The 14,090-nt window shown below is 48.7% G+C and overlaps 1 protein-coding gene across 1 annotated transcript in view; it reads right to left on the minus strand.

Annotated features, from left to right (window-relative positions):
* Window positions 1–8,024, minus strand: part of FLVCR2 (FLVCR choline and putative heme transporter 2) — a 37,550-nt gene extending 29,526 nt beyond the window's left edge. Inside the window, exon 1 of the mRNA XM_062576300.1 lies at window positions 7,646–8,024. Coding sequence (XP_062432284.1) covers window positions 7,646–7,933 — 288 coding nt within the window. The 5' untranslated portion in view covers window positions 7,934–8,024. The remainder of the gene's footprint in view (window positions 1–7,645) is intronic.
* Window positions 8,025–14,090: the final 6,066 nt, after the last annotated feature.

Below are 14,090 nucleotides of genomic sequence, written 5' to 3' on the forward strand. Positions count from 1 at the left end.
TGCAAGTGGCATTAAGACTGCATAAAGATTCTGCATCAGAAGCTCCAAATAAGTGTAGAGAGTGCTACCAGAAGTTTTTAGAACATGAAAAGAACACTACAGTTAAAAAGCAAAAATAAGGAGACTGCTAGAAGTAAAAAAAAAAAAAAAAAAAAAAAACACTCAAGAACTGGATATTATTCTTTCAAGCAAGGAAAAGAGAAGACAGTGTAGATAGACATACCATGATAAAGTAAAACCATAATCAGGCCAAAAAAGGGCTGAGGAACAACTTTACATATGAGGTCAAAGCTCTTACAACACAGCATAATCAGTAGGCCAAGCTGGCAGAAACTGTTAACAATAAAAAGAATGATTTTTGCATGTGCATAAACCTAATACAAGGGGCTTTTCAGACACTATGATCTCCACAGAATCTCAGGAAGTTCCCAGACTAAGATTTCTGAGAGGCAGGAGGTGCACTCTCTTCTTACCATCTTTCCCTTAGCACCTGTCACTGACCACTGACTGGCTCAGTGGCTGTCAGACAAATTTGTCCTGACCCAGTCCAGATGCTCCTATGTTCTGATGCATTGTACCTTACCAAAGAAATGTCTTTTGGAAAAAAATCAAGGGTTTCAACAGCTCCCAGAGAGCAAAGAAAGCTCATCTCATTTATCAGTGCACCCCTGCAGTTACTCTACCTTTCAACTCCCTAAAAGAGTTATTTTTAACAAAGCCAAAACTCATTTTGATCTGGAAATGCGTTTCACACAGAACATACCACTACGATCCCAGACGAGCCTGGAGAAGAGGAAATAGGAGCATCTAAATACTCCCTGCAGATCTCTTTGAGGAATGTTTGTTTATCAAATTCAATGTTCTAATGTGTGAATAAAAACAATTCTTTAGTTATGCCAAGGACTTACCTCCTGACACGCTACACTACACCACTCACATCCTGCAAAACCAGAAGTCCTTTAGAGTCATATCAACTCATTTTTCTCTAGAGCACTCCTCTACCTCCCACTGAGCAGGTTCTAACAGCGCCTTCTCCAGTGCCCCAGAAAGTAACAGAGGAGGAAATACTCGTTTAACTGCTGGGAAGAGGCCGTACCAATCTTGAGCCATTTGCTTACAGAGAACACTACCTTCAACTCCCCACATCAGTGCCACCAAGGAACTGGAGATGAGGTATCCTCTGGACAACCAGAGACACCACCATACCCTGGAAGAAAATAATTGATAATTTAATTATCTTAACAAATTAGTCCTACCATTCACACTGACTTCCTTGCAAGAATTATAATTTTTTGCCAGGTATGTCCAAGCCTGAAGAGCTTCACATTTTCAAGATGTCCCTCTCCAGATAGAAGAGTAGAAATTTTTTTCTGATTTCTTTTTAATCACAGGCAATTCCAGTGCAAGTGGCTTCAAATACAAAGACTTTAAAGCAAGTCCTATCAGACTCCCACTAGAACGATGAGAATTTACCTGACAATATTACCCCCCCAGACGCAAAGGTTTTCAGTGAAAACACCAACAGAGCAAACCTTCACACTGCAGATGTTTTTCCAGTAACCACCATCTCAGATAACCACCACAACTTATCAAATTAACAGGCTGTCTCTCCAAAAAGCTTACATACAAAAAGCCCAAGGCAAGAACGGCAACATCCGGGCCATTCGGTACCAGATGAAAACAGACCAGGGTGACACGTAGTAGTTCACGTTAGCTATCCACCAGCACAAACCAGTGCAAAGATGCGGAATGTAACTTGCAGTGGCAAAACGGCATGTATTTGACAAATAGGTGGAGGGGGAAGTTGCAGTTGGCCAGATCTGAATAACGCACCTCTTGCTGTAGCAGGCTAGTCCTTATCAAGGAGGGCTCCTTTCTGCTACGTGACGCATACGAAGGGGGGGAACTTTGAATCAAGCCCAAAACACACACATATCACAATGTGTGGAGCAGGTAGCACCACCTTCTCACGTCCTACGACTCCTACCACACACCAGCTTCCCAGTTCTTTCCTATCAGCATAGGTCCCAGCTGTTTTTCTGTGCAAGGGGCTACAGTAGAACTGCCGCTTCCCAGCTGAAGAAATGTGCAACACAAAAGCTGCCAGGTCCTACCCAGTGTATTTCCATATGCATTGCTCTCCAGAACATGATTCTTCCGCACCGCTGACAGCCATACTAAAATCCATAAAAGCCTGCTGAAAACCAGATAGTCAGAAAGTTAACACACTAACATGTTTGCAAACCACAGCTTAGTCATCTTCCTTGGAGTGGTTTAGGAAGCAGGAAGGACCTAGGGGGTTCTTAGCTTCTATTTATGAGAGGAAAAATTGTAATCCTGACCTTGTAAAGAGACAAGCTAGGGCTTGGGGTTTTCTTTCTCTTCCACTGATGCTGGAGATAATACATTTCTTCAACTGCAGTTCCACAGTCACAGGTTTTCCATAAGTAAACTCCGTTCCCCATCACACTTCTGCTTTTGTGGCATCATCTGCTTGTACTGTTTAATATGATGCAATGCCATATGACGAAGAGTGCTGCTCTGTGCAAGTCATCCAGCGCCCCTCAGCCCTGAATGCACCTTCCCCCAGTTTTCTGGGGAAGAAATGCAAGACAGCAAAAAGAAGACAAGAAATAAAGACAGTAACGCGGAAGAGGGGGTCCAGTTCCAACAGCTACCTCAGCAGCTGCAGGAGTCCTTAGTGGGGAAATAATCCCTTGGTCAAGGGCCTAATACAGTAACAAAACACTGTCACTCCCTTAGGATCCCACAGGGCAAGTGCTGAGGGTCCCATATGGCAGCCCCACCCAGCAAAAACATTGCAGTCATTCATTTAGCTCCCATGCCACTTCCACAGAAGCCAGCTGTTCCTGCGAGGGAGAAGGGCGAGCTGCCTTTGGCGTGTGGCTGGGAAGGGAGCGTTAGATGAAACGGGTAAAAAAAAGTTCATTTCAGGTTCCAGTGTCCATTTATAGAAACTTGCGCATTCCTGTGAAAGCCACGTTGCTATCTGGTCGGCACACCCTCCTGCGTTGACCAGCATCCAGGGCCTCGGGGAGCTGGCCACGGAGCCCGGAGCACGCCTTGCGATCCAAGTGCTCTGGACCGCCCTGCCCCTGCCCTCCCCGCAGGCAGGGAGAGGGAGAGTGCCGCTTTAACCACTTTCACTACCAGCTGGAGAGTGCCGCTTTAACCACTTTCACTGCCAGCTCCTCTCAGTTCTTTGGTAAAATCTCCTCTAACAGCTAAAACCCTGGGAAACACAAGCCCAGGTTATGCAGGGAAGCAAGGCTGACCATCACCCGTCCTCATTTCTAACAGGGACTGGATCTCGTCTGAAGAGAAGGGGAGACCCTAAGCTGAGACAAAACAGCCAAAGAGATCTGGAAGTCTCCTTGAAGAGAGGAATCCCACAGGACAAGCTCCATTTCCGCAACGCTTGGACTATCAGATTCTGCCATATCTGAAGGTCAAGCAGTACAGAACAGAGTCAGCAGTGAGGCATCAAACAGCTGCACACGCACAGCGTAATTTTGACCTGCCAGCACGGAGGCAGCTGCACACATTCAGATGTTGCAAACCTGATTTTTCACAAATGACCACCACACCTACAAGAGCATTTCCCTGAACTTCAATCACAGCCCATCATTCTGTCTCTCCACTTCAAAAACCATCAGCTAATCACTGCTAGACCAGCACTCCCAACAGTCTCCAGATAGCACCTAGAAGTTCTGCCTCAGGCTGCCTCTGCTGCGGAAGCCCTGAATTACTCCAGGCACGGCAGGAGCAGCCCAGCTGCAGCAGAACGAGGACAGGCCCCCGAAGCTCAGCAAGCTGCCCCGTTATTCTCCTCACAGAGATGAGCAAGAAGCTGAAGCGTTCTGAAGCTGAAGTATCAACACCTTCAACTGCTAAAATCACAGCAGAAAGATGCTCCCACAGCCCTACTGCTGCACCTTTACTCCATCAGCTGCTTGTTTCCTTTTCGTCAGAACGGCAAGAGCCAGACGCGGGGTCTACTGCAATCAAGAAATCAGGTGGCAAAGCAATACAAAGTCACAGGAACACAAACGCTCGTCCAGTGCCCCAGCACAACAGTTACACACCTCTCCGTGCTGACGATGCAACTTGTTTATCAGGCGACAGCGGGGAGGCGCAGCAACAAGACGTGCTCCCCAGACAGACAGGCACGAACAAGCCTGGCTCCAGCACAACGGTCCAGCACGCGCCACGGGAGCTGAAGCAGAGAGCCAAGGAATTCGGACACCAGGCTGAAGCTTACAAATTTCAAAAAGCCTCGTGAATTTAACCCATTAACTAAATATCTCCATCATCACATTAGTTCCACCATCTTACCGCACTGTGCTGGTTCACCCTCAATGACAAACAAACATGTATTTTCAGAAAGGGAGCAAAGCCTGCTGCCCTAGGGAGCCCACATTCCTGACAACACTCAGATCTCAGGGCAATGTTTCTTTCCACTGCAGGCCTCTGCTTCTACATGCTACCAGGAAAAAACGAGGGGACAGCCTTCCCCTTTGATATAGAAATATTAAAGCCCATTTGCTGCAACCCGCTAGGTTAGAACCACCACCCCAAAAATTGCACCTACTGATAAATCAACACACTGAAACAGAAGTTGCACAGCCCTGATGCAAACTGCTCTGTCCCACCTACCTTTGGCACAAGGCTTAACGTAGCTCTCCAGCAGTAAATTCCTCCATGAGCAACACTGTTGATATCTTAACAGATGTAGTGCCACCAATAGCAGGATTTCTGAAGTACATCAGCCAAATTCCCCAGAAATTCAAATACATCTGAAGGACATTAGTCAACTCTGCAAAACACTATTTCCTTACCTTGGAACTTCAACCTCTGGAAATGGTACTGCATAGGTTTTTCCTGATATTTCAAGTGAATGAAATGCTAGTAATGTTTTAATAACATTAAAATTTTAATATTAAAGTATCTACTTGCAAGTGAACCACATTCTATATCCTATCCATACTTGCCCTTGCAGGGACATGGAAAAGGAATGGAACAATCACTGCATTTTCCTGTTAAAACAAGGAAACATAAAATGGAATGAAAACGAACAGTAGATGAGCAAGGGAATGTGACAGTCTCCTCTGCAGGTGTCCAAACTCTTCACTTCCAGAAACTCCCCAGCACTTATTCAAGAGCTGTCAGTCTAACTGCTCTGCTGGCTTCAGATACCACAGCTAACGTAACATGACCAGAATAAAGCGAGGAGAATCTGACATTCTCTACTGGGATTTTTAAGATATTTAACACCTCACCTAGCCCGACTGATTCAATGATTTACTCTTCAGGGCTAACTTTGAACCTGAAGGGTACTATCACACAGCAAGCACTAGTGGCATCCAGAGCAGTCATCACTCCAACAGGCACAGCAGCACTCCAGCAGACATTAACCAGCTCTCTGGACAACACTGCCCATGGCTACAGGGTGCCTAGCAGCATGAAGAGGGCAGATATGTCACACAGACAAGCGGTGGCCCTCCTCTGCTCTTCCATGTAACAGGTTGTATTTCCTACCAGATACAGACATCAGCGCTTGGCAATCTGCAATATCCATGATAGGATTTTCCACCTGGAGAGGCTGTAAGTCAGACTGTAACTAAGCAGCATGGCTAGGGAGCGGGGAAAAAAAAATCAAACTGTTGTACAGGAATAAGTGTAGGGAATAATTTGCCATAACGGCATACTGCAATTACAAAACCACTATATTATGCACTCTTGAAAATATAGACTTCTAAATACAGAGTCAGGAAAAAAAAGAAAGCCTCTGTTTCTTCCCCCTACTCAACACCACTGCTAAACAAAGCAGCTATTTTTCATGCATACTTCATGAACTTTAATTGTGCACCTCAAGACTATTGATTGAGAGAAAGAAATGAATAGGTCCTTTCCTATGGAGTATGTCCTGCCTTCAGTCTTTGACATTTCTGACTTCTCTGACCCTCCAGAAACAGTCTGGATTTACAAAACAAGGTAGATACTGAACTGAGGTCTTATTGCCATGTCACTTCATGTCATGTTCACCCAGAGCAACGTGGGGAACAAAAAGTTTAGCCAAAGTTTGCCTTTCACAACTGTTAGACTAACACACTCCTTTCAGGACGATTAGCATGGCACACACACAGGCAGCACAGGCTAAAAAATACATTGTTTGATTTCTTAGGCACACTGTTGAGTAACTCCACCTGAATACATTAAGAAAAAAAAAAAGAAGAAGAAGAATTTGACAGCAAAATGCTCAGTTACTTATTTACTCCTAAATCAGCAGGGTGCTCATGTCAAGTTAAATGCCTCCTGATCTAAAGCTCTAAAGATTCATTTAAAACACATAAAAAACAGCTCACTAGCTTGGGAGGTAAGAGTGGAAAGTTTAGATTCACTCAGTGAAAAATAAGTATGTCTTATCTTTCCAAAAGATTAACATCAGTCTGCCTTACTCCTTAACACCGTTCCACAAGCTTCAAGTCCTCAATAACATCTCCGAGCATTCATTTCTTGCTCCAGCAGTACCTAAATAAGTACACGAGTCCAGAGTGAGGGGAAAGAGGACCTCTGACCATCTGCACACTAAGTTATCTGCAAGGAATAATGGTTCTTTAGAAGCTGCCTGAACTGCAAGCCACTCAAACCCAAAAGGCACCCACAGGCTGACGGTCCAGGGCAGTTGTTTAGCCAAGTAAATGGGGTCTTGCAAGCAGTGAGGGGCACAGGTCCAGCCCTGCAGCTAGTGCCAAGGTCTCCTTCCCCGTCCTTCGGTGTTAACGTCAGAGCCACGCTCACTTCCCTTCACCGTGCTGCACTGCTCTCAGTCTATCTACTTCGCACCAAGCTGCACCAGTATTGCTCTATCATCTGCTTCACGCAACAGGGATCATCAGTACAAGGGTCAAGAAGCAATTTCCCTGATCCTTTCAAAGGCAGCAGAAGAAAAAATCTCCTCCAAGTGCTACCTGGCTACAAGAAAAGAACATTACAGCTTGAACGAACCTGGGTCACTGGCCTCGCTGCCCTGCCTTGACGTAAGGGTGCCCAGGGAGCTTACCCTGCCCTTGCTTGATGGAAGATTTGCCTCCTTTCAAAGCAACTGCTTGTGAGAACTCCGTATCTTATTTTAAAGACGTAGAAAAGTGCTAAAGTCCCTTTTCCCCAGGCCCAGTCACAAGTGCTTTTTTCAGGTGTCAGGAGGAGAACATCATGCCGTCAAACCCAGACGCAGCTGCAGGTCTGGGGCGTGCAAGACACTCGGCCTCCAGTGTGTTCCTCACCACCACGCCTTCCCCTCCGGCCACCCATTTGCACCAGCGTCATACCCTGGGGCCAGACGTGCGACTGGGAAGGCGCCGGAGGAGATAAAGCCCGAAGCCAGGACCGTACCCAAAGCCATCCTCCTTCCAAGTCCGTAGACCTGGGTCCTGCTCACCCTGCGTGTCCCGGCCACCTCGCAGCCGAACCCGGGCCACATCCCTCCTCCTTCGGGTCCCGGCTGCATCTCCCTCGGGGCACTGGGCAGGGACACTGTTCAGTGCCGCTCCTGCCCCCAGGCCGCGTCCCTCCGCCCCCTCGGCGGCCCCGGCCTCCGCCGGCCACCCGAGCCGGGCGCTACCTGGTTCCCGAAGACGGCGACGGAGCAGGCGGTGGAGACCTCGCGGGAGCCGAACCAGACGGAGGCGATGCGCGAGGGCATGCCCAGGATGAAGACCTGCGCCACGGAGCAGACGACCTGCCCCAGGACGGTGACGGGGAAGAGCTGCGGCCTCAGGCTGCCCAGCTTCACCCAGGCGCCCAGGGCGTTGAGGGCCGAGCCGGCGAGGGCGATGGGGCGCAGGCCGCGCCGGTCCAGCAGCCAGGCGACGGGGAAGAGCAGGGGGATGTAGGTGAGCATGTAGCTCATGGAGAGCCAGTCGATGGCGAAGGTGCTCACGCCGTAGAAGCGCGTGAAGACGTTGTTGATGCTGCTGTACTGGATCCACTGGAAGGCGTTGCACAGCGAGTAGCTGCTGAAGAGCAGCACGACGGCCCAGCGCCGCCGCGACGGCCGCACCTCGGCGGCCGCCGCCACGCGCTCGCCGGGCGCCTCCTGCTGCACCATGCCGGCCGCGCGGGACGGGACGGGACGGCGCGGGACGGGACGGCCCGGCTCGGCCACGCCGCCGCCGCCGCCGCGCACCTGGCCGGGACGCGCCGCCGGCCGCCCCCGCCGAGCTGACCGGCCGCCGCGGGGCGGCGAGGCCCCGCCCCCGGGCCGCCGGCCCCGCCCCCGACCACGCCCCTGACCACAACCCCCAGGGCGCCGACCACGCCCCCGTGTCGTCGGCCCCGCCCCTGACCACGCCCCCCCTTGCCCCGGCCCCGCCCCCGAGCCGCCGCGGGGGCGGGAAGGGCGTCGCGGGCGGGAGGCGTCGCCGCGCGGGCCCTGAGGCGGCGCCGCCCGCCCCGCCCCGCGCGTCCCCCCGAGCCCGCGGCGGCAGAGCCCCCCCGGGCCGGGCCGGGCCGCGAGTGAGGGCGCTCGCGGGCGCCGGCTTCCTTTTCCCGTCGGAGCCGGCTAACAGCGCTCCCGCGTGGCACCGCCACGAGGGAAACGCGCAGCGAGGGGGATCGAAGCGCTCGGGTGACCGAGGCAGAGCGGCCGAGGCGACGCTCGCTCGCGTCGCCGCAGGGACCTCGCGGTTACGGAGCTCGTTTTCTTGCTCGTCTGTTCCGTGGCTGCCGCGACCTGTCGCTCCCTGGTAGCCGCAGCGTGGGATCCATAGTTCACCTAACGGACACCGCGTTATCTGGGCCGCGGAGGCACTGTTCATCGCAGGCTTTATAGCGCGGGCTGGGTTGGTGCTGGCACTCAGCCCTCGCGCAGCGCCTGACAGCCTGCTCAAAGTCCGCTCGGCGAGGTGGGTGCGGCGGGCGGCCCCGGGGGCGACGTCACCTCGGCCGCGCGAGCGACCAGCGCCGGGCGCCGCGTATCCACCCGCCTGCCGCCAGGCCTGGGATCGGAGACACGGCCATGGCGCCTCTACGTTCCTATTCCCATGCAAGCAAAAAAAGCTTAGGAGAAATTATTCCACAGAGAGAAAATGTCACCTTAAGTGGTTCTTGCTGCACGTCCTCGCAGAACTCAATTCTTGTTGCCCGCCTGGGGTTTTTCCCCACATAATTTAGGCTCCTTCTTCCATGCTTGGAGTTCTCCTGGTGGAGTGGCCAAACAGCTCAGCCGGAGAAAAGCAAAACCAGTGCCCCCTTCCCAGCACAGCCTGCTGAAAGCACCTCAGGGCTGAGCCGCAGCCTTTTCTACTGTGCTGCTGATCACCGGCCCGAAGGTTTGCAGGGACCGTCAGACCTCACCTGGGGAGCTCGTTATGCTGATACAGCGTAACAGTAACGAAGCCCCGTAAATAACAACCAAGACAGAAAAACACAGAAGCAAGGGCTGGAAAAAAATGTTTTCAGTTTGATTTCTTATTCAGTTGGCATCCAAAGTTACTTCAAATGTTAAACTGAGACAGCAGAAAGAACAGAGGAATTTGTTCTAATAAATTTATACTTTACATTTCATCGAAGCATTTATCAAAAATGCAAACGCAAATGAGTAATGGTGGTGCAGAGGACACAGGTAAAATGGCATAGGAAAAGAACTGTCATGGTCCAACAGCTAGTCTATGAGAATTCTTAGGATATGCCAGCAAAATAGTAGAGAAAAATAGCTTTTGATACATCAGATCTGAAAAGGTCTTGACACGATTATAAAGGAAATGAAGTTACCCAGAGGTAAGCACTGTCACTGATTAAAGAGTAGTTGAAAAACAAAGTTGAAAAACGAGAGGGCACAAGAAAAAGTGGAAAGAGTGTAAAGGGAGAAAATAAGGAGCTGAGATACTGTCTTAAATTAGGAAAACATGGAGAACAGATAATTTTTACATGTAGCTAAGAGAAAAATGAAGCACATATATATAGAAAAATCTTTAGATATGTAAGAGGAGTAAAAGCACATTTTGGGTCCTCTTTCTCCTGCCAACCCTATTCCAAAGTGGAGTCAGAAACAACCTATCAGCTTGAGCTGCTTGCTCGTCCAGCCTCCAGCTCCTAAACATCTCCCTAAACTCCTCAGTCTTACCAACAAAAAGTCCATAGCAAACCAGTGCATCGCCTTTTGTTCACACTGAGCCGATGCCTCAGTGCAATCAGAGAAGTCAATCAGTAAACCAAGAATGACTAAAATAAAGACCCTATTGAAAATGACAGCTGAAAGCAGAGGAATGAAAGTAGCACTCAGACTCTGGTGACAAGTCTGTCAAGTGAGTGTTAAAAAAGCACCCTCGAATCCTCAAGCATTACTGAATGCCAAACTCAATTAGTCAGGTATTTTTCATATATTAGGCGTACATTTCCCAGAACTCTGCTCTGATTTCAGGATTGTTTTATTTTGTTTCTGGCTGTATGAACTTTCAGTCTTCCCTTCATATTATTCAATATTTTCGGGACAAAAATGAAACCCTTTGCATTTCTTCTTCTCTCCATTGCTGCATCAGTTTCTGCTCAAACAAACCTCCATCCCTAAGGCAATACAGCAGCTGCCTTTGGATTTCCCCCATCACAGCATCTTTACATAAGAAGTTCTCAGTCCCAGAAAGTTATTTTTATCTCAGAACAACCCCATGGAGTGGATTTTAAAGCTAGAGAGAAATCTCCTTTACATGGAGATTGTCACAAGTGCTAAAAAGGTTACAGAATTCTTTAGCCGAAGTATCTGCAAGTGCTGAAGGTGCTACATCAGAGGTGCAGCTAGATCCCAGGTTAAATGTAATAGAGCCTAGCAGCTTCTCAGCCTTCCCTAGCAGGCTCAAGAAAAGCTAGCTTCTGCCCCCCTTGGACTATACTCTGCTCTTACGATCTACATGCAGTTTGTCACATCTAATGACTGAAGAATATGCCTTGCTACAAGATCCGTCTTCTCAAAGGCTACCCAATAAATACAGCCTCTAAAGATGATGCTGGTAACGATAATCCAGCTTCCTGGTTTCTAGCAGGTGACAACAGCCTCAAGGGCAAATGATGGCGGTAATGAAAGGGCAGATGAAACTGGCCTTGCAAGTGTGAGGAAGGCACATTAGAAAATTACCCTGAAAAGAGTAATTCCTGGATCCCTTTTCCCTTCCACGCTGGATCAGAGTTCTAAGGAGCAGGTTGCCAAAAGGGAAAGGTTGCTAGGGGAAAAGTGGCTACCCAGGAACGTACTGGATTTAGGAGGATTAAAACTCAAAATGCTCTGAGCATACAGTTCCTACAGAGACTGTTCAGGGGAAGTTCCTTCTAAATGGTGAGGGTCTAAGCCTACAGGACCAAAGGACATACCTTACTCTCAGACTCACAGCACAGTGATCTGTGCCTCTAAATCTCAGCATAGCACTCGAAAGATCTAGCTGGTGAAGCTCACAGGTGGCTCTGTCACATTTTGACTGATCAGATTGGGGGCTAGAAGAGATCTCAGGTCTCTTCCAAAAAAACCTTTCATAACAGACATTGCAAGGAAGTTTACAAGATCCCTGTCAGTGGAGGCTGTAAAGGGTAAGTTAGACATTACATTTCAGTGTCTTTATCAGTACAAAGGAAAAAGAGAGAAGGTGGAGCTGCACATCAGTGTGGGCGGATAAAGATAGGCACCGAGGAATAGCACGGAAGGCAATTTAGCCCCCAGTCCTTAGACACCTTAGACAGAGAGGCATCTGCTGAGACTCATTTTGTTGAGCAGTCCCACCAGGACTCCAGAACAGTATACAGGGAGAGGGTCATTCAATTTTTACTTTACATTTATCAAGTTCAGCACCTAAACTGCTATAGTGGAGGGCTCTAGAAACCAGGTATTTCTATCATTAGACTAAATGGCAAGACTCAGAAACCTGGCAGGACCACTCGCATCCGCTGGGTATTCCCAGCTGCCCCCCCCGGATGCGATACGGCGGCCGGCTGCCCGCGGCGCGGGGGGCCGGGGCGCGGGGCAAAGCGGCGGCGTTCCCTGCGGAGCAGGGGAGGAAGCTGCGAGCCCTCTGCCGGCACCCACAGCCTCCTACACCCAGGGCCGTCGGGAGGCAGCAGGCCCCCGTGTACAGTTTGCAAAAGCCGTGGATTAGTTTATAACTATAGCGTAGATGCACAATTATTTTCATACCCAAAACCCTTATGAATCATCCCTGTTTTTTCTGGGTAAATCCCTGTTTATTTTCTGGGTAAATACCTGGAGACATGCATATGGATCATTACTACAGTAATGCGCAGCTACTTTGGCAACAGTGCAGCATACAAGCTCTGCAACATTCAGAATTATGCAAAAACGACCTTCCTCAATATAAAGTATGAAGGCTTAGTTCTACAACAACTCTGGAAAGACTGCAGACCTCAGTACCACCTAAGCTGTCCAGGTGATAATTTTGAGCACCAAATCTAGCCTCTTCAAAATTTAAGACCTTTCAAAAGCATAATTCTAGTTTCAACTAAAGGAAGAGAAATAACATCTTGCTCCTCTTCAGCATATCTCATCTGCTCTCAGAAAATTCCACTGGGGACACATCATTTGCCTCCGTTTTACAGAGGAAACTGTGGCGTCGGGAGTTAGCGTGGTTTGCCTGTGGCTCTGCCAGAGGCAGAGCTGTTGTCCCCGTCTGGTTGTCTCACGCCACATGACCTTGTCTGCACTGGCTTGCCCCAAAGCAACATGAACTACCATATCTTTTCAGATCTAATCTGAAATCCATTTAAAACCAGGCTTTAGCACACCCATGGCTTTAATGTAACCCTGTCCAGTTCAGGTGTGATGTTTGGGTGGATGAATCATATAAGCCTGAATTGCAAAGACACATAGGACTGCATGACTGAAGTGCTAGTATTCTGTCAGCTTATAGCTGCCTTCTTACAGCAAGAAAAAGGCATAAAATTGGAGCAAGTGTGCAATGTGGAAGTGCGCTTAGACCCATGGTTCCTCAGATGTGCCGGTTGTTGGTTAGCTCACGCTGCTTGAGGCACAGGGCAGTTACAGTACCTCTGCATGGCACGCACACATCTGCACACAGATATCAACTTGCTCTGCCCCGTGCTCTGATCTGGCCGGATGACAACCATCTCTAATCCAAAAGCTGAGGAACTGTGGTTAGCATGCTGCACTGCTTCAGCTTTTAAACCCAACTCTCCAATTTTGCTTGCAAAAAGCTTTGAAGATGCACGTAGTTGTGAAGACATACATGCATAGCCTTTATCTGCTCTGGCACTGGAGTGCAACCACCTTAATCTGCTGTGCACCAGACATGCGTATGGATCATGAAGAGCTCTTTGCTCAGCTCAGAATAAAAGAAGTGAGAAAAAGAGCCAGCTAGACTCAAACCTCAGCCACAGTCTAGATTTACATCCCCAATCCAGATCAGGGTCATAGATTAACCCCAAATACCAAAAGCTCAAAGTATATAAGCCCTTCTTACTCAGCATCCTCCAGCCTTGATCTCAGTGAGTCATAGCAGCTCATGCCAATGACACAAATGAGTTTTTCATCTTCTAATGCTGCAGCTGGTATTAATTAATAACTAAAGAGTGCTAGAAATGTGCATTGATAATTAGTAACTCTGGCATGTTCCTCTTCTTCCTCTATACTCTCTTTTCAGCAAAAAGAAAACCAAGTACAAATACTAGGGACCAGGATACTGTATGATCATTGTGGTGAGGAGAGAAAAGATTCATCATTAGGTCTTAGGAAAGAGAAAAGAATTGGTACAGGAGTTGGGAGGAACATGCATTCACTCTGCAGTGAATGTTTCTGAAGCAGTAAGATTCTCAGCACCTAGAGTCTGCAATAAGAGCTATGAGAAAATGGTATACTTAGGTGATAACCTTAACACACTCGTAACCCTGCTCTGGTGAGAAATGAAAACATATCCCCTATCATTTAGTTTGGTAGGTTTCTGATTAATATAAATAACTTTTTGTTTATCTACAAATGTTGCTGCCCTACTCTCAAATCCATTCAAGATATTGTTAATAAATGAAAGGCAGCCAGGCACACAGCTGAACCAGCA

The sequence above is a fragment of the Rhea pennata genome, chromosome 5, assembly GCF_028389875.1.
Source record: "Rhea pennata isolate bPtePen1 chromosome 5, bPtePen1.pri, whole genome shotgun sequence".
Classification (NCBI taxonomy): Eukaryota; Metazoa; Chordata; class Aves; order Rheiformes; family Rheidae; genus Rhea; species Rhea pennata.